The following is a 27,385-nucleotide window of genomic DNA, read 5'->3' as shown; positions in this document are numbered from 1 at the left end:
AAAGGACCTCTGGAGGTCATCCTGTCCAGCTGCCCTTATTCAAGCAGGGCCAGCTAGAGCAAATCATCCAGGAAAACATCCACGTGACATTCTGAGTCTCAGGAGGGGTTCAGGTTGGATATTAGGAAAAAATTCTTCCCTGAAAGGGTTGTCAAGCCCCGTCCCAGGCTGCCCAGGGCAGTGGTGGAGTCCCCATCCCTGGAGGGGTTTAAAGCATGTGTAGATGTGGTGTCTGTGTGCCCAGGATGGGAGCATCACCCCAGCTGAGCAGACAGAGGAGCCAGGCTGCTGCTGCTGCTGCTGCTGTGGGCACACAAACCATGGACACAACAGGACACAAAAATCCTGTAGCCAGCAGTTGTTGGTAGCACTAATCATCTGCTGTACCCAGACACCTTCCTGAGACCCAGAATAAGGTTTGAAACAAACCCCCAGAAGCTGTAACACGGGTTTTCTTTTGCTTTCCTTGTCAACTGCAGGTGATGCAGGTAGTGAAAGAACAGATAATGAGAGCTCTCACTACCAAGCCTAGCTCTCTGGATCAGTTCAAGAGCAAACTTCAGAACCTCAGTTACACAGAAATACTGAAAATACGCCAGTCTGAGAGAATGAACCAGGAGGATTTCCAGTCTCGTCCCATTCTGTAAGTACTTTCTACTCTTTTTTTCTTTGGCATGAAAGGATTAACAAACCTGAATGACATTTGGGAGCTGTCCTGGGGGGAACCCAAGGAGGAAAGGTGTCCAGGGAGCTGGTAGTGGCTTTTTTAAAAAAGAAAACAAACCCCACAAACACCCCAACTTTATTTTCTGTCCAAGGACCTTTAAAAATTCCAAATGTCACTTCTCTGAGCGAGATGGGGAGAAGCCCAGAAGAAGAGGAGCCAACACACACTGGCTCCAGAGAAGAGTGCTGTTTTTGACTTGTCTGTGTTCATGGCATTATCTCTGGTGTGAATAACAAGCAGTTACTGCTTTGTAAATGGTACCCTCCTGGCAGCTACCCAGAGGATTCTCATTTCCTTGTTGTTTACTGCAAGGTCTCACTTGCTAATATTGCCACCACTGCTCCTTCCCATTTCTCAGAATACCCTTTGTTCTGTTCTGTGACAAACAGAGGCTGTTCTTGGCTCTGGACCAAGTCTGGGCTTGGGACTGAACTGATGGCACAAATGATGTGCTGAGAATAGCAGGAACCTTTTGAGATAGCAGAGAGGTGGTGAGGACTCCAGAAGCATCAGCTGAAATGTTGGGAAAGTGGAATTCCAAGTGGAATGACTCGTGATTTTCCAAATCTCCTTTTCAAGGCAAAGGTATAGAGAAGGGTTTGGACCAGAGCATTACAGGATTCAGAAGCAGGATGTTCATTTTGATTTGTTTCTAAAGGATGCAGATATCTAAGTACAAGCTCTGGGGACACGTTTCTCCAAGGGCAGCAGGGCAACAGTGGAAGCATGAGCTAAGTAGAATTACACACTTAAATTTTAATCATACCAACGTGGATCAAAGGGGGAATGTTTTCTTTTATGTTTTCAATGTATTAGGAGATAGGACCTAATGTCCAATTAGGACTCGTGTCACTCATCATAATGCATCAATTAAAAAGCTACAAATGGTTCCAGTCAGTTTTGCATCATTACACTGCTCAGAAATCCCCTGCCAATCCCCTGCAATGCTGAGTGGTTCAGAGCTGCTCAGTACTGCTGAGCTGGTCACCAAAGCTTCCTGTTTTCCCCATGAGTCAGCTGTTGATATTGTCCTGCCCCACCACCCCCCAGCCTCATGAAACTGGCCAGTGCCCTCTGCAAGTTCTTCATTCCTTCAGGTGGTTGCTGCCACCCTGCAGAGTCTCCTCCCCCAGCGTGGAAGGAGTGAAACAACCAAGACAAATAGTTAAAAGCAACTGAAGTGTTCTCAGAGGCTGGTTTCAGATTGAGGACAAAGGCTAAGCCTAAAGGCTGTATGGGCTAAGAGAATCAATAAGGTGTTTAAGCAATCACAGCCACGTTGGCAGAGATTTAACTGCCTGCATTTGCATTTTGATTGCATCCATGATCGCTTCTCCACTGTGAAAAGGAACAGTTCTTTCATTTCCCCCTTTGATTTGATTCCCTGCTCTGCCCTCTCTCAAACTGCCTAGATGGCACCATTGATGGAAGTACAGAATCATGGCCCCATTGTAGGGAAAAGAGACTGTGAGTGAAGAGAGCAATCAGGGCTGGGCTGGAGATGTTCAAAGCCTTGCAGATCCTCCAAAAGAGGTGAAGTCAGCAGCCCTTGGTTAATGCTGCATGAGAATGTGGCAATCAGATGATGGGTTTTCTTGCCTTGAACATGAGTGAGTCTTTCTTCTGCTGTTCATTGTGTGAAGCACTGAAATGTTGAGGTCTCAAGCTGACAGATGAGAGAGCTTTCAGCTAAGCTGGATTTGAATGTAAGCTGGAAAATGTTGCCTTAGATCCTCCTCACTACAAGAACCTTGTTTTGTAAGGCTTAGTTGTTTCTTTTATATGTGTTGTGTGAGGTGAAGTGTTTTCAGTTTCAGCTTTTGAGGAGGGAAACTAAAAAATCCTTCAGAACAGGATCAGTGATTCTGGGATCCTTACTGATCATTGAAACTGCCATTCCATAACAAAAACGACTGGTACCTGTGGAAGGGTTGTGGAAGAAGGTCTCTTGGGAATCCTGTGAGCCTGTAGAGGACTGGAGATGTCCTTGATTCATTAAATGGCAACAGATATCAGTTAATAAAGGATAAAGGTCTGATGTCCAAGGCTGGCTGGTTAAAGGAGAGTCAATGGCAGCTGGAGACCCAAATCTAAGTAACATCTCTGTGAAAACTGGCAACCTAGAGGGAAATGGAGGGATGTGGGTGCTTCTCAGCTTTTTATCTCAGAGGTTTCTCTGCAGTGTTAGAAAAAATCACTGATGCCTGCTCTGAGTGCATGAAGTAATTAGGAGAGGGCTCAGCTACAAGCCAGAATGATTAAAAGGACAAAACACAGGAAAAGCAGTTCTGGGATTACACTTCTGTTGTAATGCTTTAAATGTCTGTAATATGCCCCATCCTGGAAGGAAAACAAGACTCCTAACCATGAACTGGGCAGGTATAACTGGTGCCAAAGAAGAACTGGTACCACTGGAAGAATTTAAAAACCATTTCTAGTGGTTTTCAGATTTGCTGACAATTTGGAAGGCAAGTCAGTGATGTCAGTGTTGACTGTAGTGCTGAGACCAGTGAGATCAGAAAATGAGCACTCATATTTATTACCCTGTGGCTCCCTCAACCCTTCTGTCTTCCCAGCCCACTAACTTTTGCTATTCTTACATGACAGGAACACAGCAGGAAACCAGTAGCAATTTTTAAAGCTGCTGTCTCCTTAGACTTCCCAAATTTGTTCTGTCTCTTTGCAAGGCACAAACTGCTAAGCCAGTGTCATCCAAAGGACAGTGACTAAATTTTTCACAAAGCCTATTTGCATTTTTTTGATCTCCCTTTAGCTCATTGTTCCTGTTTGATTTTAAAATGAAGCAGGAGGACCTGTTTCTTGTACAGAGATTGTTCTTCTAACCCTCCTGTCTTCAGACGGTGGAGTCATGGTACAAAAACCAGCTGAAAACCTTACAAGTCAGAGTAAATTGTGTGTTAGCATGAGCTGCTGAGGACAGTAAGTGGAGGTGACCATGGCAAGGGATGGATGGACCTGTGGTGTGTCACTGAAGACTGTTTCTCTGTGAACTAATGAGTTGGATCCTCAAGCTTCACGTGTCCAAGTATGGGGACTGTAAAACTGCAGAGTGTTACCTCTGAGCTTCATGGTTGTGAGAAGGAATACATGCCCATGTGTAGAGGGACTCCAGCACATCAGCAAAGAGGTGGAAGGTGTCCCTTCCTTCCTTCCTCCCATGGAAATTCTCCCTTAGTGAAGTATTTCAGAGACCATTACCTGTTTATTTTTGGACTAGTTAAATATCCTTCTCTTCCTCTGGTTTGTGGGGCTTTAGGGGACAGAAGAGGGAATACTGTGAGCAAATTGATGTTAATGGGTAGGATGCCAGACTCATTTTTTGTGTTTTTTTTTTGCAAGTGTTTTACAAACTTGATGTTCTGATATCTTCAACACTTGGTTCATGCCAACCATCTCATTTCTGAATTTAACTACCTAGATATCTCACTGATGTTTATGCCAGCCTTGAATGCTTGAAATCCATCCAGCTGGAGGTTTAGTCTGCAGCCTGGGTTGCTGAGTGATCCACCCTGTTCTCTTCAGCCCCTGCTTCCAGCTTTTATCTGAGGAATGGGGAAGCTCATCAGCTCAGTTAAAGCAGTTATTCAAGCACAAAATTCTTTTAATCACAGTATTTAACCATTCAGCATATTCATATCTTAATTTCCAATGAGAAGACAAGAGTGCTTGAAAATTATCCTAAAGGACTAATAATACATTTCCAAAAGGTGGCCTGTTTCTATAGTTACTGTGCTTCCTGGGCTTTTGACCAGCTAGATTTTCACAGCTTGTAAATATGCAGTGGGTTATGCATCAAGAACTCCAACCATTCTCTTACTACCTGGGGAAAGAGGGAATTTTTCTTTAAATCATAGTAACACAGAATGGTTTGGATTGGAAGGGACCTTTAAAGGAACATCTGCAACTAAATCAGGTGGGTCCAACCAAGCTGACCTGGAGTGGTTCCAGGGATGGGGCTTCTACCACCCCCTCCCTGGGCAACCTGGGCCAGGGTTTCACCACCCTCCCTCTGAAACATTTCTTCCTTAAGAAACTGGGCTCCTGAAGCTTTGAAGAAGAGAGAAGATGTTGTTCTCTGTTGGCTACCACAGCTTTGCTGCCTTTTGATGGTGATTGCTGGAACGTACTGCCAGACAGAATGGTTTTTGGTATTTGCCTAATCTGCACAGCAATGCAGAATTATGGGCCTGACAAAGTTCATATTTTATAAATCCTCCACATTCAGCTGTTTTTTTTTTTAATCTTACTGGGATTGCTGTCGAGTTGATGTTTAAACCTGTCTTTTATGTATTCTTAATGAATCTAAGTGAGGATATAAGTGATGAATTCAGACATCTGTGAATCCCTGTGATGCTGTATGAAATCAAACTTTGAAATATGATGTGCATATGTTTTCTGCCTAGTTCTTGACACGTTGAACTCTTACCAAAGTGTGAGGTAGAAAATTGATTTCTGAAGAATATGCAGTGTTATTTCTAACTGCACTGTGGGTTTCTGCACTCCTGGGCAAGAGTAAAGTTTGATCCTTGATCCCTAGTCTTCCATAAAATTCTAATAATGATGAATTAATTGGATGGCATGGAATTAAGAACAAACATCTAGCTCTCACAATTTTGGCTCATTGGCATCGCTTGCTGTTTTTCATACTTGTTTCAAAATATGTTTTAACCTCATTCTGGTGTCCTAAATAATTGTGCTAGTAAAGAATATCAGCAGAGGATCGTGCAACAAAAGGTGACAGACCCTCAAATGAGCTTCACACTTCTTTGTGCTTAAGTGCTCCTATGATGAAAGAGCCTCCTTTGCTGTAGAAAACCCTTGTTGATGCATTAGAAAATGTTATTTTTAGATGAATACAGTAAGAAACAAATAAGTGATTTGCCTGACTCATGCAGTGATGTCATAGCAGGGAGATGGCTGCAGCAGAGATACCCTGACTCATGTTTTATTCTAAGAAAAAGGGGTTTTTTTTGCTGGAGCAGACTAGATTCTGACCCAGGCCTGTCTGTGACTGTTGTCCCCTTCAAACTCCTCGCAGAAACATCTCGTGAGACCCTCTCTTAGAGGAAAGAGGATGGGTTTTTGGTCGTGTTTGACAAGTGTTTACTTTCTTCCCAAGGGAACTGAAAGAGAAGATTCAGCCTGAGATCTTAGAACTGATCAAGCAGCAACGTCTCAATCGCCTTGTGGAGGGCACCTGCTTTAGGAAGCTCAACAGTCGACGTCGGCAAGGTACAGCTCAGGCTGCCCAGCCTGCCTTCTTATGGCACTGTGCTCTAGATGCTGAGATGGGGTTACTGCTTCTACTGGCATCCTTGCTCATAGTGCTGTCTCCAGGAGCCATCTGAAAGCATCTCCTGGTTACAGCTGTTGCAGGATTTCCTGTGTTTCCCTGGAACTGGTTTTGGCTTCATCCCACGGCTCCTCTGGAACAAGTCCAGCATTGGACAGGAATCTCAAGCAGCAGCCTTGCACTCTGAACTGAGTGTTTTGTTTTCTTCCCAGGCTTTGTGTCCATCTCAGAACAAAACCTCTGCCTCTGCAGGAATAGTACATGGAACTTGGTGTAGCTGGAATCAAATCTCTCAGCCTTGGCCCACCTTTAGATAGGGGCTGAGCTCATTCTGCACCCCTCCCTCTAGTGCTGCCTGTCCTTGGGCTTTGTCTCATATTCTCCAATACATTAAATGTATTATGGTGTTGAAATACACTTTTAAAAAGCACTTAGATCAGTAATTTGTGTACCTTCAGATGAATGCTGGGTTGACAAAAGATTATTTTCCCAATTCAATAAGTCATTGTCCAGAGCTGGGTTTACAGCTCATTGGGTACAAACTCTATGGTTCTTTTCCCCTCAAAGAAAGAGGGACAAAACTCTGGACAAAACAACAGGGACGTGGTGTAAATTCAGCAGATAATTTACACAGTTTGGTTTGGCTATCAGTCGTGAGGGGTGTTTATTTTATTCCTCTCACAGCTTTAATCCCAATGACTGAAGTTCTAAGGATGGAGCAGGGTTGGTGGCTAACGTTCTGTTGGCAGATCTCCAAGAGGAAGACAGTTTATTTTCTCTTAAACTGTTGTTAGTTCATGATTTATAGGGTCGAAAGCCTTAAGGGTATAAATGGGTTCTATTTATATGAGTGGAGTCAAAGTTTTACAAAAACTGTATTAAAAAAGAATCAAAATGATCTTTGGTCCACAATTGAGAAGGTTGCTGTGTTTTGTGCCTTGGAGTGCATTGCAGAGGCCACCAAAGTAATTGCTTTGATGTCAGATTTATACTGGGCCAAAAAAGTTCACGTTTCTTTGGAAGCAAATATAACAAACATATAAGAACTTGATTTTCTCTGGTTTTGTGAGCTACATGCCCCTTTAGAAGGCGTGTTTCTGCATGCCCTGAAGAGGTGTGTGTGCTTTATGTCAGCCTCCCTGCATTCCCTGAATCAGGAGTGGAATTATCCTCCTGGGAGGGCAGGAGAAGGCACAGCCATTACAGGAGATGGTGATGCATGAGGCCACCAAGACTGAACTCAGGAAGATCTAATGAAGCAGCAAAGTATGGTTTATAAACACAAGTCTGGTTAGCATATCAGCCATCAGATTGAGCTGGGGTCCTTTTTTAGGATGTAGAGTGCCTGACGTGGTCCAAATAGTAGTGGCAGCTGGCACAAAGCAGAAGCAGCTCTCTTGAAATTGGCCTTTCTTCTTCAGGGTCTCCTGTACCCTAAGCAGAGCAAGCTGTTAAGATCAGGGTTGTCCTGATGTCAAGAACTAGGAGAGGTAGTGGATGGAGGAGCAGAGGTTTAGGTAGTCATATTAAACATCAGTACAAGTCCCAAATTCCTCCATATGTCATCTGTTAGCCTTTCCCCACCTCCCCATCTCCTCTCCCCCAACCCATCTCCAGGTACATGTGTCTCTTGCCACAGAGCATGACCAAGGTCCTCAAAAGGCCATGGTCCATCCAGGCTGATAGGGAGCTGGAAGAGAAATGAGGAGTGCCATGAGGCATCACCATTTGCCCATGATGTGGCAACCTACTGGTGGGAGTATTAAGATCAAGCAGATGTTTTCTTTATCATGTATCCTGCTTCTTTTACCTTCCCTATGATTCTTTTTGTTTCCCTTGAGACAATCCTGGAAGAAATGTCACAAAGCTACAGATTGTGCAAGAGGAACCTGAACGTGCCCTACACAGCAGAAGCTGAAAGCATTAAATTGCTCATTTAAAAAATAATTAACAGGCATTATCCCATGATAAAGACTCCAGAGCAAACTTCTGTTAAAGCTGTTGTTTGAACATGTGGTAGGGCACACATGGTTAGGCACAGTAAGCTGAAAAAATTGACTTACAAAATAATGAGCAGGGAGTTTACAGCCTCTAACAGCCTTTTGAGAAGAGGTGAAACACTTCCATCTATGCTTGGCATTGGAAAACCTCCAATCCAACAGGTGGGATTGGGAGGATGCTGAAGATCAAGCTGTGAGGTGTCTATAGTCAGATCTCTGCCTTTTGTGGTTCAGCACAGGATTATCATCTCAGCAGGACCTCTCTGAAGCTAAGATTCAGAAATACCATTGTTGTCCCAGCAGGATCCTTAACACTTTCACAGGACACGTGGCCTTTCCATTGCAAGGTTTCACAGGAGAACTGCTGCACTCACTCCTGTCTTTATTAAGCATTTTTAATCAGTTGGAAACGAAACAGCAAAATCCAGCCTGCCCTCCTGGTCATTGTTCAGCAGCAGATCATGAAGTTCTGCAAATCCCCACTTTGTTCCTTGACCATGGCCATCAACTGACAGATAGACCTTTCTCCTTCCTTAGTTCATTCCTAAAAGAAAGGGGAGAGGACTAAAGCAGAAGCCTGCAAAGCTCTTTGCAACCCCAGAAGTTATTATTTCCAGTAGAGCTAAGCAGCAGATAAAGGCATTTTATTGAGTATAATAGCTACTTCTGATGCTGTCATCCAGTACATTTGTGGTTTATGTTGCTGGGTGCACTCTTAGAAATAAATTCCCCTTTCAGCTTTATAAAAATTATAGAGAAAATGCATGTTATTGAAGTGGTTTTGCAGCCAAAGGTGAGGTTTCTTTAGCAGTGATTTTTGGAAGAGGAGGTAAAACCTGGTGATACACAGCATTAAATTAAAAACACAAGGCAGCAGGGAAGTCACTGGAAAAGAGAAAGCTTAAATTAAAACAAAAAATGAAGACAGGTTTCCCATCTCTTGCTAGGATAAGTAACTCACACATCTGAACAAGGCCACACTTTGTCTTTTTTTCTGCCAAGCCTCTTTGCTACTCCATAGGCCCATTAAAAATGATATTCTGTGAGTGCACGACTTGCTGTGAGGAACCTGTTAACCAAATATGCCTCAGGTATTGCCACAGGTCAGGTATTCACCAGGGATCTTCAGGGCTTGCTGGCTTTCATCTAGGCACTTAAGACCAGTTAGAGTGACAAGGTGTCACTACAGCTGTATTAGAGACAGGTAACACAGTGAAAGAAAGAGGGTGAGTCCACATACACATAGCTCAAACCCCCACAAATACCTGTGTTTTCAGTGATGTATTTAAAAGTGTGTTTTCCTGTCACCAAATCATACAGCCATGGAGTGGTTTGGGTTGGGAGGGACCTCTCAAGGCCATCTAGTCCAACCTCCCTACAAGAAGCAGGGACATCTCTCACGAAATCCACGAGGAAAACTTCCTCTGAACCCAAAACTTCAGTTGCCCAAGGAAGAATCTCTAGCACTTTAATTTGGTTGCATCAGGGAGCAGTGGGCTAAAAGATGGAAGGACTAATAGGAAAGTATAGATGATGTAGTGTCCAAAAATCATCTCTAGGGACTGTGGTTGGAGATTTCCCTTCCTACAGAGTTTTACAGAGGCAGATGTAGCAACACTGGATGCAAAATAAAGAGTTGTAGCTCAAAGGACTTAAGTTTTGGGGGCTAATTCTTAAAACAGGGCCTAAAACCAAAACAAACACTACTTTTCCAATAAAATTGTGTTCAGTCCCTGGATGACAATAAACCAACATGCATTCTATTTAAACCTGTCCCTCTCCAAGGCACTAAGATCTCACCTTGGTGGGATGTGATAAACTCTAATGTCATGTAGAGCTGAAAAAAGCCACCCCAGCTCTTAAGGCTGAGGTGGCTGTAGAAGCAAGGGATGTTTCCCATCACGACGTGGTGGTGGCCTCCTCAGCCTGGCTGCTGCAGTCCTTTAGTGGCTGAGGGAACCTCGTTAGTTCCATTTAGAGGTTTCATTTAAGGGTTTTCTCCCTTGACAGCAAGGCTGTGGCACGGTGGCAGTTGTTAGTGAGCCCACAGGAGAATCAAGGCAGACGTGCTTCAAGCTACACTCTGTGGCTGTTAGTGCTTTAATTAACCTTGGGTTATGGGGAATTGCTGTAAAAGGCTCCATGAGCATTCAGAGCTAGTGTCTTCCCATAAAACCACCCTTCCTAACAGTGGAGACATCTGCACTGAGGGGGTTTTCCCTCTTCTGGTATTGGAGCAGGACCACGGTTACCAAAACTCTCCAACCCCCTAGGAGGCTGAAGAGCCAAACTTCTCCAAAACTCAGTAACAGCACCAGCCCCATTTGTGCTAAACTGAAAGGAATTAGCTGTATTTTTGTTTTTGAGTTAACACCATCCTCCTGGCCAGGTCACTGAGATGATAGTGAGGCCAAGTTGGCTTTTATTAGGAAAAAAAAAATACTGTTTTAATCTTAGAGTTGGAAAGGTGTATTCCTTTGTACAGCCTGATAAACAATGAGGTGACAGTTAAAGCTAGATGTGAAAGCCTCCAGCTAGACATGAAAGCCTCCTGCTGTAGTTACCAGAGGCTTTTCTTGAGGTAGACAAGGGGCATGGTGGTCAGCCACGAGATTCCACGGGGTGTTTTTATCAAGCATCAAGGTTTGATAATGGTTCTGCTGGTAGAATTCCTTGCAAAAGGCACAAATCTAGAGAAGTTTCACACACATCCTCCTGAGACATCCAAACGAGTTGACTGTGTGTATGCTCTTCAGATAGGAGGCTACTGCAGGAGGGCTCCTGCTCACTCCAGTCTCAAGTCCTTGCAGAAGCTTTGCCAGTGGGGCTTTCCTCTGGGCTCCATGCAACGTGCTGCCTACAGTCCAGGGCTGCTTCTACTTCAGCACCTCTTTTTGTGTGCATCCCAAAACCAGAATCTCAGGCTCTCTACCATGAATCCTTCAGGACTGTGCATGCCTGTGAAGTAGGAAACCAGAATCTCCCCCATGGCTGTTTTGAGCCTTGGCCAGCAGTTTATAAAGTCTTTGGAAACCTTTCTACAGAGGGGGCTGCACGCTCAGGAAGCTCTTTGAAGCATGTTGGGCATCAGCACTGCCAGCACTGATGCCAGAGGAGCCCTCTGTTCCCCCTGGCACTTTAATACCTAGCCTTGCTGTGAGCTTGTGGAGATTTACAGCTTGGATGTAACAAGATTGTGGGTTTTTTTTGACAGCTTAACGTTATGGGATGTATTTATTAAATAGAAAGTGCTCTGACAAGGAAGGGTGACCTCGTTCTTGGCATTTCAGAAAGGGAATTGGCAAGCACCACCCCAGGCAATGTGGTGGCCCAGCTCTGCAGAGGTGATGTTCTTCGTGGGAGAGGATTTTAACAGATATTGTTGAGGGGAATTACATCCCACGAAGCAGGAGTTGGCAGGAGGTGGAAATGTACATCTCCTAGGAAGGGCTAAAATGCCAACTGGTGTGACTCCATGGTGTCACCTCTCCTCGTGACCATGCAAAGTGCTGAGTGATCTGCAGGACAAGGGACTTAACATTTGCTTTTTAAATCTTTGCCTGTTTATGTCCAGTTCCTCCATAAATATGAGGGTGTTCTCCCCTGTCTATAAAAAGAAATGAGTCATCATTTTCCTAAAGTATGGGATATTTCAAATGTATCAGTTTTTGGGTGTCCCACACAGGACAGCTGGCAAGGCTTAATTTTCACACAGTGGGTGCTAAAAGTGGAGCTTTTATGGGTACATTAAAGTTCTCCACTCAAAGCAGTGGTTACTTTGCCAGTCTTCTGTCCATGAGGCTATATAATACCACATAAAACTAAGTCAGTAGTTTCTTGCTAGTATTTATTTTTGGAGCCAGTGACTAAGTCAATAAAAAAAATAGTAGATTAATGCCAGCTTCATTTAATCAAATAAAATTACTGAGCAAAGTCCCTGCCCTAGTTGCCATAAACCTCACAGATTCCTCCTTCTGCAAGAAAAAAAAAGACAGTCCTTCCCAGCAGTGCCTCGTTGGTCTCCTTTGGTGTGGATAAAGCTGATGAGGACATGCTAATGACCTTGTTTCATGTGTTTATTTTAACAGACAAATTTTGGTATTGTCGACTTTCACCTAATCACAAGGTCTTGCACTACGGCGACTTGGAAGAAAGTCCCCAGGGAGAAGTCCCTCATGATTCCCTGCAAGATAAATGTAAGTCCTGCATCAAGACTCTGCTACTTTTGCTTCTTTGATCCTGCTTCCTCTTTATAACTTGTAGCAGGTTTTGTCACACAGGACATTATCAACAGCTCTGCTGATGGAGATAAAGAGCAGAGATTTCCTCCTGCTCTCCTGGCTCTGGCAAGTGCACAAGGTCTTGCACTACGGAGACTTGGAAGAAAGTCCCCAGGGAGAAGTCCCTCATGATTCCCTGCAAGATAAATGTAAGTCCTGCACCAAGACTCTGCTACTTTTGCTTCTTTGATCCTGCTTCCTCTTTATAACTTGTAGCAGGTTTTGTCACACAGGACATTATCAACAGATATGGAGATAAAGAGCAGAGGAGATTTCCTCCTGCTCTCCTGGCTTTGGCAAGTGTGTCTGAGGACTGAGCTCAGCTTTCCAATGAATTTATCCTTCCATCCAGCTCAGAAATGTCATGCCTTTCATGGTGAGGAACATGGTTCATTTTCATTGCTCATCTGAGTGTAGATGTCAAATAAAAACACTTGGGCATGTTCAGGAGCTCTTCCTGTCCGTGGAGACAGAAGTTTCTCCTGTGGCAAACAGTGTAGTGACTGGAGAAGAAACCTGTGGCAGGTAGAGGTCTTTCTCATTATTGTGAGGAGAGGACTTAAAGAGGACATAGTGCTGTGAACAGGGTTGAGAGGACCTCACCATTACTGTCTACCCAACTGGGAGGGGACATGTCTCTGTGACAGCTCCTACCAGGGGATTTATTAGGATTTTTTTTATGGAAAAAATTAATTTTGGAGCCCTTCAGAAAAATCATACAGGATGATGCCTCCTTCATCCTTCAACGTGAGTTGTAGAGGTTTATCCTGCAATCCAAGGCATGTTTTTTATGATATAGAAATAATGACCAGTGTAGTTCTGTCACCAGAAAGTGACTTTGAGCAATCTAGCATTGAGTAAAGAATCATTTCTTTTTGTTCTTTTCTGGAGCTCCATAAATAATAAATGCCATTCTTGGCATTACCAAGTTAGCTTTGTACAAGTATTTGAGTTGGTGGCTCCACTTCCTTCATGGAATGCCAGAAAGACTCATTTTTCCAAAGTTTTTCCAGCCTGAAAATTGAGAAGGGAGAAAACCAGTGATTTAAACTTTGCTGTGTATTGGTAGAACAAAGAATCATTTCTCTTTTCTTCTCCCCCAACCTGTCTCCAGGCAGCACCTTCTGAAAATTTCAAGGTTCTCCCAGATGGAGCCAGGGAGGGACAGAGGACGTTTTTTAAAGAGGAGGAGCCTGTGTGATGCTGGAGCCCTGGCAGTCTGCAGTCACGTTCCCTTCTTTCCATTGCCTTACAGATGGCCTCAAGGATGCTTCATGCTCTCACTGCAGTCTTGGCAGGATGTAGGACAGGGGCTCACGTTGCTGCATTGGCACTGGAAAAGGCTGTTTTTTCTGGCCAAGGCTCAGAGAAATAGCCCTTGAATGTTACAGTGGCATCAGAATGACAGGAGGAGGATGAAGGTCACATCTGAGCTGCAGGCACAGTTAAGAGCCCAGCAGTTCCCAGATTTGTTTGCTTCCACTCTCAAACCCCTGACCCTACCTGCAGGCTTCATCTTGCATCTGCATTTTCCCTAGGCTCTTGAGCCTGCCTGGCAATGTCAGGATCCCACGGGGACAGAAGGGGCCAGACCCACGTTCCCAGTGCATGCCTGCTGGCAGAGCAGTTACTGATGCAGCTGGAGAAAGACACAGTTATTTCATCCACACCTCAGCTTTTCAGGCTGTGAAGGACACGAGAATTACCACAGTGCCACCCCCATTAGAGTTTAATTAAACAGAGCTGAGCATGTTGAGAGATCTGAGATTATAAAGTGACACTGTTGTTCAAAATATATCGGACAAAACTGGCTGGGGAATCTTGCAGAACATTTTCCAGAAATATTCTGGTCATCTTTGGATAGACTCACATGGAATTCTGAACTGTCAGGGTCTGAATATGAGGACCAGATTGTCAGCATTTGGGAGCTGAAAGAGAATAGGTGGGTAAGGAAATGGAAGATCAAGAGAAGCAGCACAAGGCATTTTATGTACCCCTTGCCAAGCCTGACTAACAAATGTCTTATCTCCAGAAATAAATGGGGGGGAGGGAGGGCTTAACCTTTTCACTTCTATGCATGTCACCCCTTTCTTCAGGCTGGCAGAGGCAGCAAGCTGGGCAGACTCCAGCTGGGACAGAAGACAGCTGCCCTCTTCCTCAGGGCTTTATCTGTTGTGAGGGCATCACATCCATCCTCACGCCCTCCAGCATCTTGTAGTCAGCTTCTGATACCATCTGAAGTCTATTCTCTTTTGGAAATCCAGTCTGGTTTTTCAAAGCAAGGAATAAGCCACGTGCCAGATAAACAAAGGTCAGGATGTCACATTATTCTGTGATCCCCCCTAGGAGCTGCATTCCAGATCACACAGCTCACGGGGGGTGAATCCTGGAGAGAAGCCTTCCTGGTTCAGAGATCTAGATTGAGAACAGTCTGCCTTGTGCAAACAGAGAAATTGTTTTTCTGGGCATCCTCAGCAAATGGCAGGAACCCTTTCTTCTTAAGAATACCTTTCTGAGCTGTCTGATGCTGTTGAAGATGTCCCTGCTGACTGCAGGGGGGTTGGACTAGATGACCTTCAAAGGTCCCTTCCAACCCAAACCATTCTGTGATTCTATAGTTGCACTCAAATATCTCCTCTACTTCCCAGTTTGTCCTAGCTCACTCTTTTTTAAAAATAATCTATTTTCTTGACCAAAAAATAGGGTAGTGTCAGAGACCTAAAAAGTCAGCAGGGCCACAGCAGGAAATGCTGAGACTAAAGACAGGAGAGGTTGAGTAACGAAGGGCCAAACAGCTTCCATTTATTTCCATTTTCTATGCAAAAAAAATGAAAGTCCTTTAAAAATGTCTATTATATCCCACATTTTCCTTTTGACCATAGTGCTGAGGTCATCTGTAATAAAATACACAGTGCTGCAGTGCCCAGGGTAAGAGAAAATGCATTTCTCCTCTCCAGTATTTCCATCAGGGCTTGTAAAGAACTGGGCACTAACAGATTTTCATATTATTATGCTGTTCTCTATATAGGAGGCTCTCCTGCAGCCACAGGGATAATTTATAAATTGTAGAAGCTGTCACTCACTGACCAATATTGTATTGTGGAGCATATAGATTCTCCATAATGTAATTACCATTGGCAAATTGACTTCCACTTGAAACTCAGAGAAATTTATCTCTACCTTTTAGTGACCTCAGTCTGTGAATGAATCTTGAGTGGCAGCAGCTTCCAGGATTTTTTTTTTCCTTACCCTTTTTACCCCAATGATTTCTGTTCATTCCACATTTTAAAGCAATTGGAAAGGGTCATTCTAAGCCTTAATGGTCTGTATTGCTGTTAGTACTGGAAAGCAACTGAATTGCTGGTGGGAGTGAAAGGAAAAACTGTTTGAAAACTTCATGCAGGTGTTAATAGAAGGGCAACAGCATCGAGTGAGGTCAGGTCCACCTTGCCAAGTATCTTCTCTCCAGCAGAGCTTCACCTGGATGCCTAGGAAAGAGCAACAACAGGGCAGGCATATTACATTAGTGAGGCAGGAAATAACATGATTGTTTTCTAGATATAGAAGTACACATAAAAACTGTCCAGACACAGGTCCATATCTACATGAAGCACTCTTACCCAAAATAGTCTCAACAGGCAAGAAAAAGCACGCTCAGATTTTTATCCAGATGCCTGAAATTTTGTCCAAACTCAGTTATTTTAGTTGTTTTCTTCCACTTTTCTTTCTTACAGCAGCAGGCTGGAAGTGGGAGAGGAGGGCAGCAATTTCCACACATTAGTCTCGCCTCCTTTCAGCCTCTGTAGCTTTTACACATCTTGTTTATAAGTAATTTTCTGGTTTTTGCTTTTGTTTCTTTTCCATGCAGTGCCAGTGGCAGATATAAAAGCTGTTGTGACGGGGAAGGACTGCCCTCACATGAAGGAGAAAGGAGCTCTGAAACAAAACAAGGTAGGCTCCTCAAATTGGTACAAAGATGCACCCTGCAGAATCCAAAGCTCACCAACTCCCCCTTCCCTGAAGTGACACTGGAGATTTTGCCTCCCAGCCTGCCACCTTTCTGTGTGTACACCCCCCCCTTGGTTTCCACCTCAGACCATCTGAGTTTAATTATTGGGACAACCTCCCCTCCTCTGCTCAGATTTCTTGGCAGATGTGCATCATGAGATGCCCAGAGCACGTGAGGATGGATTTGAGGGGTGATGTCTTCTACCCCTGAAGCAAAGCAGTTTTGGGTGCTGCTACAGAGCAGACTAGTTGGTACCTCCTGCTGTATAGTCTCTGATAAATAACTAGTTTGTTCCAGCTGTATTCTCCCATTCAGTGAGCACTGACACGTGCCAAAATTGCAATTAACGTCCAGTTGAGGATCCCTTCAGGTCCAGACAGGTAGAAAAACAACTGCCAACCAAAAGAGGTGAGGTAAATACTGGGTAATTAGTGAGGTGTGTTCAGCAGTGCATTTGGGGGAAAAAAAAATGTGTAGGAGACAGTGGTCAGCTAAAATTCCATTTATGCTGCCTGTCAGGGTTTCAGTTCAAGAGCTGTAAACTGAACTCAGGTGGTCCAGGGCCAGAATCTTGCCAAGTTTTTGTTAACAAGAATTGCCACCACAGCAAGAAGAAATTGAGTTACTAGCAAAAGTCTGACATCTCTGGTGAAGGTCTTCAGACCACACTTCATGAGGAATGTTCATAAGTTCTCTCTCAGGTTGTGCTGTCTGACCTTATGAGAAGGAGAGAGACTGATGCTCCTCACTCTGACCTAGAACCACCTGCTGGGGGCTGGAACCAGATCAGAGGGTTTGAATCCAAATTTCTAGTTATCCAAAATGGAGAAATTTTGGATCCAACAAGAATGAGGTTTTGAAGGACAAAACAGTGAAGTTGAGAGTTCCTGCTTCAACACTTTAAAAATAAAATGCCTGCATTTCGTGTTCTGATAAATTCTGGCAAAAACAGTTCTGGTAGCACCACAGAAGATGAAACAGCACTGTCAAAACTCCACCACACAACTGTGGCAGCTTCAGAGCTGCAACTCTTCTTTCCTTAACTCTACAGAGAGCATCCTGAGTGTCCTTTGCATCTGCTTTTTACACCCACGAGCTGCTTGAAGTCTATCAGGAGACCTTCATCTCCTTTCAGCATTGGCTTTACACGGCTGGAAATTAAAAAGTAAAGCCAAGCAAGGATAAAAAAAAAATCCCAGGAGGTTTTTTCCTTCCTGATTTCCTGAATCAAGGCACTCACACACACATGCACACCATAGATGGCTCACAACTCCTACCTCATGTTGCAGCTGAACCCTCAGCAGCGCTTGGCTGGGGCATTTATATGGTGCATATAAAGCATTTTTAGTGCTTCCTTGTCTTAGCCCTCCGATGTCCACACAAAAAGGAGAGATGGGAAAAAGGAAAGCAGTAGGTGGCAGAGATGGAAATGTGTCATCTTTATGGAGCAGTTAATGTGTTTAATGCTAAATGGCAATGCTGCAGAGCAGTCTTTCAGCTGTCAGCATCGCTCCGTTTCCTCTGGTGGCTTTGGACTGGCATAAAACTTCTGGCTGAGAATGTGAAGCTCAGGAGCTGGTGGGGAGCATGGCTGCAATGTTCCATAATTGTGAAGGTTTCACTATTTCTGGTATGGTGCAGGGGTTTGAGGGGTTTTTCTTCCTCAATTCCTTGCTTCCTCCCCTGGCGATCAGAGAAGTTGTGAAATTAGCTGTCATCCTAATCAAATAATCTTACAACTGTTTAACTGACATCAGAAGAATAAAATTTTTTGCAGAGTACCACGTTAACGTGGACAATGGAATGAAAAATTTTAAGAACTGTGTAAAAATGACCAAAAAACAGCCAGAGGCAGCACTTAACGTGGCTGTTTGGTGTATGAAACCTTTTCCTTCCTGAAACTTCACAGTTGGTGATAGATCTTTTCAGAGGCCTTTTCCTCCTCTTTATTCCTCCTCCTCCTCTTCCCTGTACATATATAACGACCACCTTGATGCTTATTCATTGGCAGAGGAGAAAATTGAATGGCAGAATGCCAGCTCTGTGAACATAGCTGGAATTGCCAGAATGCCCATAACAAAGGCTTCAGCATCTCTTCATTTGCCACCACATGGTCATTATCTTTCTAGTGGGACCATTTAGAAATAAATAAGAGTTGAACTGAATTAGAATTTGTGTGCATATGGAGCTGGAACAACCTGATAAGACCAGACCTGAATCCGTTGTTCGTTTTCCTTGTGGTTTTAAATAAGGTTTAATTTTAAAGTCCTTGTTTAGAGGGACATGGTGGGGCCCAGTCACTTCAACAAGCATCTAGGGAAGGGCAGAGGTCTCAAATGTACAAGAGCAGAAAGAGTTAGGAGTGAGTTCAGCAGATTGAGGAGGGGGAAGGAGGAAGGCAAAGCAAGGAGGGAAGGATGAGGAGCTGAAAAAAGCCCTAAATTTAACTCTTTCTCATTCTCTGCCTGCTTGGGAATGACCAAACATGTGTTTTCCTGGCTTATTCTTCTTTCAGGGAGGGATTTTCTCCCTTTTTCATTTCTTCCAGCTGAACAAAAACTTCAACCCTTTGTAACTCCTCAAAGGACAGATACTCAGGGGCCAGGCCTATGGGGTGGTTGGTGACCTTGATGAAATGCAGGAACATGACAGCAGAGCAGGAGAAGCCCTTTTTTGCCAGGCTACATTTTGTTTCCCAAGCTCAGCTGCACGCCTCGGCGTGTTGTGTCAGTAATTTATAACACCCCGTGAGGAGATAGTGCCAGGTTTGTGTGGGCAGAGGGAGATTTGTTTCTCTAATGAGAAACATCACTCTTAATAAGGTGTGGCTGAGAGACATGCCTAAAACACACACAAAAAAATAAGGCTCCATGAGCTGTGAGCCATTTGTTTCCTGAGTGTGCCAGCACTATTAGCATCTGGAGCTTCCGTGGGGAATTAGCACAGGCTTGTCTCCTGTGGCCTGGCAATACGGTGAGTTGGACCTGATAACTAAACTCAAGGAAACCAAGAGCATTTCCCATGAGAAGCATGATCTCTGATCATCCAAGATTATCCCTAAGGCTTGCAAGATTTATGATTCAGGCTCTTGCTTTTAATCACGCACGATGAAAAATCGTCGAATCAGAAAATGGTTCAGATAGAAACATTGACTGATTTGGGCTAGAAGGAACCTTTGAAGTCAACTAGTCCAACCCCCCTGCAGGGAGCAGGGACATCTGCAGCTAGAGCAGGGTGCTCAGAGCCCCATCCAACCTCACCTGGGATGGTTCCAGGGATGGGGCAGCGACCACCTCTCTGGGCAACCTGGGCCAGGGGCTCAGCACCCTTGTTGTAAAAAGTTTCTTCCTTCTCTCTGGTCTAAATCTCCCTCTCCTAATTTAAAACCATCATCCTTGTCCTGTTGCAACAGGCCCTGCTAAAAAGATTGTCCCCAGCTTTCTCATAGGCCTCTTTGAAGTACTAAAAGGCTCAAGAAAGTCTCCCTGGAGCCTTCTCCAGGCTGAACAACCCAAACTCTCTCAGCCTTTCTTCACAGGAGAGGTGTTCCAGCCCTCAGGTCATTTTTTATGGCCCAAATGAAGTCCAAAGAGCTCTGTCTGATTCAGACCAGGGGTAGCAATCTAGACCAGTGTATATGCTGCAATCCCCAAAGTCATTTCCTCCACTTCAAAGCCTCGTGTGGCAAATGGAAGAAGCCACATCTCTCATCACCTCTGGCAGTGCAGGGGCTGTTGTCAGCTGGGAATCAGCAAATGCAGGAAGCCAAGAGGCAAAAAGAACAGGACATATGATACAGGTCCTAGTTTGGAGTCAGCAGTCTCCTCTGTAGCCACATCTTTTTTCCACAGAGTTATTCTCTCTGGATCAGCCACCTTACAGGTTGTAAAGTCCTTGTAACAGCACTTGCAGTGATCACAGAATCCCAGCATGGTAGGTTTGGAAGGGACCTCTGGAGAACATCCCATCCAACCCCCCTGCTCCAGCAGGGTCACCCAGAACAGGGTGCCCAGGAGGTCCAGGTGACTTTTAGGCAAGGTCAGTCCTTCATGAAGTCATTTTGGCACCTTTGAAATTCCAGCTTCAATGCTGAGGGGAAAAAAGATGGTTGTTTTTTCCTATCCTGAAAGTCATTGGAGTCTAACCCAGATAGTTCAGTCTGACTGAGGCTGCTGATTCTGGTTCAGGTAGAAACAAAATGACAGAAATCTCATGAATAATTTAACAGCTTTCCAGCAGTGAAAAGAACATTAAATATATTAACTGTCCTGGCAAGACTTTTTGATCCAGGGAATCAAACCTTGCAGAACTTTGCAAGTTTAATCTGTGGGTCTTCACAAAGAGTTTGTTGCAAGTGTCCTGTTGCCCATTAGGTTGGATTTTAGTCCTCCCTGTTGCCTGGCTCAAATTTAAACTCAACTATTAAAGTCATCCAGGACTGAGTGATCCACAGTCAGAGCTGGTGGGGTGGAGTTTGTTTTGTCTGAAGCATCTGTGGTGCATTAATGTCTCTTCCTTGTCTTGTTCCAGGAGGTGCTAGAGCTTGCTTTCTCTATATTGTATGACTCCAGTGGCCAGCTGAATTTCATTGCTCCAGACAAGCATGAGGTAAGTCAAATTCAGAGGACAGAAACTTCTTTTGATCCCTCTTAGTTGCTTTATGGCAGCAGCCAGCTTATAAGAGCATATCAGTGGTCATGCTGGTGCAGAGTGCAGGTCCATCCAACCCTGTGTCAGGTCTCACAACAAACTGAAAGCAGAGGAATCAGTGTGGGAACAAGACCTTCTGCAGTTTCCCTGCATATCCTGCAGCACAGAAGGAACATGCTTTGTATTTGGACATCACAGAGCACAGGGGGGTCCAAGTTCCACATCAGCATTTCTAAGCTCTACTGAAATACAAACCATAACTAAGAGAAAGAAGGGAGCTTGGGCAGACCTCACAGTTTCCACAGACCTTGCTTGCCTCTTCCTTGTGTAGTGAAGGTTTCTCCTGCTCTGAGCTACCCTGGGGGATTTTTGCTGTGTGTTCACTGCAGTGGACCTTAGTTAGACACCAAAGATCTGTGCAAGCCCTTCAAGAATCACTGCTCAGCCTCAGCTCAGCGTGCTGATGCCACCATGATCAGGGGAGGTTACACCATTGTTTGGACTCAGTTTCAGCCAGAGCTAATTAGCTAATTTAGCTAATTATTGGATGCCTTCCTCTCAAAGAATTTCCAAATAAACATTTAGCAGGAGGCACTAGATGAAAAAAAACCAAGAAGGAATACAGTTTTCCCTTCTCATTTGTGAAGCAATGAGCACTGCTGCTCCATTGGCACATTTATTGAGTGGTGTCATTCTTGGTCTCAGTTCAGGGCAGGGTGTTAAGAGGATGAAATGCAGAAGAAATGCTGTGTTCTACTGCAGTGCTACTCAAGTGCAGGAAATTGCATTAGCAGTGAAGTGTGTTTAGTTACACAGCCTCAGCATTTGCAGTTCTGGATTAAAACCTTCAACTAAATGTTAATTTTGGAGAGATGAAGTTATGCACGTTTGGGTTTTCCTGGGGATTAATATTTGAGTGGCATTTTCAAGCGTGTTCGTTTGTTGTTTAGCCTGGAGAAGAGGAGGCCAAGAGGGGATCTGACAACATCTAAAGGGTGGGAGTCAAGAGGATGGGGCCAGACTCTTGTCAGTGGTGCCCAGTGACAGGACAATGGGCAGAAACTGGAACCCAGGAGGTTCCACCTGAGCAGGAGGAGAAACTTCTTTCCTGTGAGGGTGCCAGAGCCTGGAGCAGCTGCCCAGAGAGATTGTGGAGTCTTCTTCTCTGGAGAGATTCCAAAGCCTCCTGGACATGACTCTGGGCACCCTGCTGTGGGTGACCTGCTGGAGCAGAGGGGTTGGATGAGATGATCTCCAGAAGTCTCTTCCAACCCCACCAACTGGATGACTCAATTGCTCACAATTGTGTTAACACACCTATTATCTTTATTTCTCTTTTTGATCTTGTGCAGCTGCCTTGAAACAAAATTAGCTTCCAAAAAATACCCCAGGCAGAGGCAGCAGTCTTTGCTGCTACTTGAGAGTTCCCAAGTGGATGTTTCCCAAAGGACATCTCACTGCCTCTGTGCTTTTCCACAGTGGGCAGAAGAGCAAGATGTAATTAAAGCAGAAAGTAGGAGTGCTCAGAGGAGGCACTCAGAAGGAAAGGCAAGGAGCATGTCATGAAGGTGATGACTCTTCATCAAAGTAACAGGGGTGCTTATCAATAGAAGTGCTATTTTAGCAGCCTTGTCAGCTCAGGAGAGACTTGGGAGCTGACATCTCAAGATCTGGAAAGCTTGAAGCACCAGCAATGATATTGGTACATGACAATTTCAGGTCAGATTTAGAAGGGTTGAGTTTTTTTTTCAAGTACTTCTGCAGTCTTCGTGATCGTACTGTGAAGTTTAAAGGTGGGAATTGTGTCCTAAAAACAAAAATGGAATTAGGGTCATAGGGTGATTTGGGTTGGAAGGGACCTTGGATGTGTCCCCAGTTTGACCTCCTGCTCAAAGCAGGTCAGCAGTGAGCTCAGCCCAGCTTGCTTAGGGCTGCACCCAGGTGGATGGAGCCTGCACAACCTTTCTGACCATCTGGTTCCACTGACTTGACTCCCAAGGTATTTTTTTTAATCAAAACTCATTCTGGAAGCAATATCCTTGAAATTTGGCCCTCACTGTGGCACAGCAAATTTTGGCAGTACCCTTAGCCATCCGTTGGGGCTCATGGCTAGCCAGAGGATTGAGCACTGAGAGATCCCTCCATTGTGTTTGGTTTTCAGTTGAATCCTAATAGCTGGTTTCAGCTACACAGCAAAAAGGTGGATAAATCTTACCCTGGATTTTTGACAGAGAAACTGATGAGGGAAGCTATAATTAGGCTTCATTGGAGTTTTATGAAAATGAATCTGTACAAAATTAATTTTTCAGTGGCTCTTAGTCTGGTTTACATGCTAAAAAGTTGACAAAAAAAAAGCTGCTGAATGAATGCCTCTGTTTATCCACCATCTCATTAGGATTTCTCCCTGCTCAAACTGTACAGGGGTTTAATTTGATGCACTTGCCAATATGGAGATGAGAGAGGAAGGCCCTTTTCCAGGCTGTTGCACTCATCTGAACTTGGGGTTTGTGGGCCCCAGATGAGCTCTGTGTGGAAGAGGAGAGACCTGCAGCTCTGCTTGCTGCCTGGCTGGGTTTCCTCCCAGGAGGAGGCCTTGGCTGGACTCGCTGAGCAGGTGATGGACCATCGGTGTCAGGGGCTGCATTTGGGGGGGAGGGATGCTCAGAGCCTTTTGCCTTTCTGCTCCTCTCCTCAGAGTCAACTCTGGGAGAACTCTCCCAAGGCAAGATTTCAAATGGATCATTAAAAAAAAAATAAAGAGATGTGTTTAAAACTAATGGCATTTCTAGGATAGATGAATTCTGGTGTTCTGCATGTGCTCCACCAAAACTACATGCTTTAGAAGCCTTCAGGGGCACACTTTGGCAGGCTGAGGGGTTTATTTAGTGCTTGCTAGCAGGACAACCTGAACCCTAAAGTCTCTTGGATACATCTAATCTCATTTTAAAGCTGCAGCTTGGTTTTCCAACACCCTGGGTGACATCTTAGCTCTGCCTCTGTCTCCTTCCTGACTGAAATGGATTTCACTTCGGATGCTGAAGTGCATTAACCCTCCTATTTTTAAAATAGCCCCTTTTTCTGGATGAAGACAGACCCCCAAGAGGGGGTTTTCTCTCCCTTCCTTAAAAATAACCCTCATTTCTGCTGTAGGATGAAGTCAACCGTGGCTATCTTTAAACTTGGCAGCATCACGTAGCAAATGGTCAGCTAAATTTAAAATCCATTTTTTTTTTCTGGCATGAAATCTAGCAGAAGTATTTGGGAGATAAAAATGCAGTTAGGGTTGATTTCATTTTCTCCTGCAAACTAGGACGGAAGTTCATCACTGAAATCTTTATGTTTAGCTGATAGCATTTGAGTACTTCTGTCCATTATTGAATAAATGGCTTGTAGCAATAAAATGGAAGCGACTGACTTGACAGAAGTTGACTCCAGCACCAATCTCTTGGGTTTGTTGCTTATTAAAATGGTTTTTCAACCCGTGTTTATCACAAGCTGTCAGCTGTTGGGGAAGATGACTTGTCCTGGTAGGAAAGAGCTAACAGTAAGGAAGAGGTTTGAGAGGCTGGTTCAGCATTTAGGTAGCTTGGCATTTAATTTTCACAGAGGACACGGCACCAGTGGACTCTTGTCCTTCTCACAGGATGTTCTTTGGTGTAAAATAGTGATGAAGTAGGCAGAGATAGGTAAGTGAGAGCCTGTCTTTGTGTGGGTCAGTTGATAACCACCTCATCTGCTGGAAGGAAACCCAAGATAAAGCTGGGTAGTCAGTACAGGGTCTCTTCCACAAAGAGTTGAGGATTGTGGGTGGGATGCAGTTCACCCAGCTTAGCTGTCTTGGAATTTGGAGTTTAGTGTAAGATAGTCCAGCTTTTCCTGTGAAGTACTGAGGAAGGAGAAAGAAAAAGGGAGAAGATCTCTCCAGAGGTTCATTGTCCTAAGTATTGTTCTTTCTGCCATAACTACTGAAGAATATTCAACGAGAAGTTTGGAGGAGAGAGCAAACAACTGAATAGAATCATAGAATCACCATGGTTGGAAAGGACCTCTAGGACCATCAAGTCCAACCTTCCTCCCAACATCTCCCTAACCACTAGACCATAGCCTCAAGTGCTCCATCTACTCATTTTTTGGACACCTCCAGGGATGGTGACGCCACCCCCTCCCTGGGCAGCCCATCCCAGTGCCCAACCAGTGAAGAAACCCCTCCCAGTGAAGAAATCCCTCCCAACACTCCCATTTCTTCCCAGTTTTAGGGCATTATTTTTCCACTTCTGACCAGCTTGGTGGAACATACCTTCTCCATGATGCTAGCAAACAAAATGAATCCATCTCCTTTTAGGTCTCGAAGTCCCTGTGGGAGCAATAACCGTAGAGGACCAGGCCAGGCAAGAAATTTGCCCACAAAAAGTCCATGAATGGTAATTTCTGTGTTTTTTTTTTCCCCCTGTGCAGTACTGTGTGTGGACCGACGGGCTGAACGCCCTCCTGGGGAAGGACATGTTGAGTGACCTCACCAGGAACGACCTGGACACTCTGCTCAGCATGGAGATCAAGCTTCGCCTCCTGGACCTGGAGAACATCCAGATCCCAGATGCTCCCCCACCCATCCCAAAGGAGCCCAGCAACTACGACTTCGTGTATGACTGTAACTGAGGCTGCCACCCGACCTGGCTTCAAAACTGGAAATGTTATAACTGGAGAGAGATGAAAAATAAACAACAACAACAAAAAAACAGAAGAGCGTGAGGGAAAAAAAGAAAGCAACCCACTTGTGCACCTTGGATCTTGGCTTTGGGGAGGGGTGTAGAAACCTTTGCATTCCTCCTGGTTCCCCACATCCCTTCCTTCCCCCCTTCCCATCTTCCCCATTGCTCATCCAAATCCACATTGCTTTAATTAACTTGTCATTGGAGGTGGTTGGCCTCAGGTTAGGCAAAGACTGCCACTAAGCAGCACCCTCCCCAGGACTTTTTTTACATTTTTAATACTGGAATAGACATTCTTAACTGAAGGATGATGTTCCCTGACTGCATGCCTGTGAAACCCACTTGGCAGGGCAGAGGCTTTAACTGGAAGCAGGAGGGAGGTAGGGAGCAGAAGCAGCTGCTGTAAGCAGAACATCTCCCCAGGCACTCACTCCCAAGAGTCTGCTCACAACCTGACGAGATGAGGAAAAATCATTAAACTTCTCCCCAGTGCTTGCACCATCCATCCCTGCCCATTATTCTCCCCACTGGTCACCTCAGCTCTGGCCACCAGCACTCACCCAGCCCCTTGGCTCCCAGAATGGAGGTTTTGGCTGTACCATCCTCAGCAGCTCCTCACTCCTCCTCCCCCCAGCCCTCACTAGCAGCTCACTCCCACACACTCCCTAGGAGGCCACTGGCCTGTCCCATCCCCGTAGCGTTCCCAAAGCCTCAGTTGCCTCTCAAATTGGCTTCTTGGTGGTTTTTCCTTCCCTTGCTCCAAAGCTCAACAGCAATTTCCACAAACTGCAGCTGCCAAACATCCAGGTTTACGTTGGGGTCATCGCTACAGTGTCAGAAATTCAAGAGGGATTTTGGGGTTTGGTTTTTTTTTTTTTGTACGGGTTCTAAGTTCTTTTTTTTTTTTTTTTAATTTTATTTTGCCAAAAAAAATATATTTAATGAAAACTAATTTCATTGTGAGTACTTTTGGGGGGACAACTTCACTGTTGAATAAAAATCTTGAGTTGTGATGATTCTTGGAACTTTGTTTTTTCTTCTGGAGTTGGATTTTCTTTGTGGTTTCTAGGAATTCTGGAGTGTTTGATACAGAGAGGAGAGGGAAAGGTGGAACCTTTGTCTGCATCTGGTTTGATTTGCTTGTTTGTTTGTGGTGAGATGCTTCCAGAGATCTCCTTCCTGTGGAAGGACCCTCTCTGAATCCAAAATCATGGCAGAGGGATGTGCTCATGGTCAGTCCAGGGCTGCTGCCTTCACTGTGCTGGCTGGAGCAACTGTCCGCCTGTGTTTCCATTTCCTCCCCAGAGAGTGTTTCTGGCTGCAGCAGGTGGGTGTTGGGGGTGTTTGGGCTTTGCAGGACGAATCTTCTCCCTCCCCAGGTTCTTCTAGGATCTTTGCAGCAGTTCCTACATGCCTGGACCTCACGAGGAGACGTGAGTTGGTTTAGGGGGAGATGGATGGTGAAATAAGACAAAAGGAGGAGACAGAGTGGGGGAAGATTCAGCCTGAATGAGAAGAGGGATGTGCAGCAGGAGATGTGGGAGTTGAGATGTTTTATTCTCTGCAGCCTTGTCAGACTACAGCAAAGCCAACCCCTGTGGCACTGATGGCACCATCAGCACTGGTGCTGTGGAGCAGACACTGGGGAAGTCCCAGGCTGGACTCAGGGGCAGGCAGGGACTGTTCTCAGGGGCTG

The 27,385-nt window shown here is 44.8% G+C and overlaps 1 protein-coding gene across 1 annotated transcript; it reads left to right on the top strand.

Moving 5' to 3' along the window:
• The first annotated feature begins 479 nt into the window (after positions 1-479).
• On the top strand, positions 480-25,689 carry LOC103768872 (engulfment and cell motility protein 1-like). The gene is made up of 6 exons (XM_008936033.1): positions 480-643; positions 5,868-5,980; positions 12,130-12,237; positions 16,190-16,272; positions 20,861-20,938; positions 25,436-25,689. Exons 1-6 carry the CDS (start codon positions 483-485, stop codon positions 25,634-25,636), a joined length of 744 nt encoding a protein of 247 aa, XP_008934281.1. The 5' UTR covers positions 480-482; the 3' UTR covers positions 25,637-25,689.
• The last annotated feature ends 1,696 nt before the right edge of the window (positions 25,690-27,385 follow it).

This window comes from Merops nubicus, unplaced genomic scaffold, assembly GCF_000691845.1.
Source record: "Merops nubicus isolate BGI_N331 unplaced genomic scaffold, ASM69184v1 scaffold2912, whole genome shotgun sequence".
NCBI lineage: Eukaryota > Metazoa > Chordata > Aves > Coraciiformes > Meropidae > Merops > Merops nubicus.
This window is presented reverse-complemented; position numbering and strand designations above follow the sequence as displayed.

Bases quoted from the DNA above. Each gene is read 5' to 3' on its own strand.
- LOC103768872 (XM_008936033.1), top strand. From the start codon at position 483: ATGCAGGTAGTGAAAGAACAGATAATGAGAGCTCTCACTACCAAGCCT. The intron at 16,273-20,860 runs GTAGGCTCCTCA...GTCTTGTTCCAG, and splicing joins GAGCTCTGAAACAAAACAAG to GAGGTGCTAGAGCTTGCTTT. The intron at 20,939-25,435 runs GTAAGTCAAATT...CCCCCTGTGCAG, and splicing joins TTGCTCCAGACAAGCATGAG to TACTGTGTGTGGACCGACGG.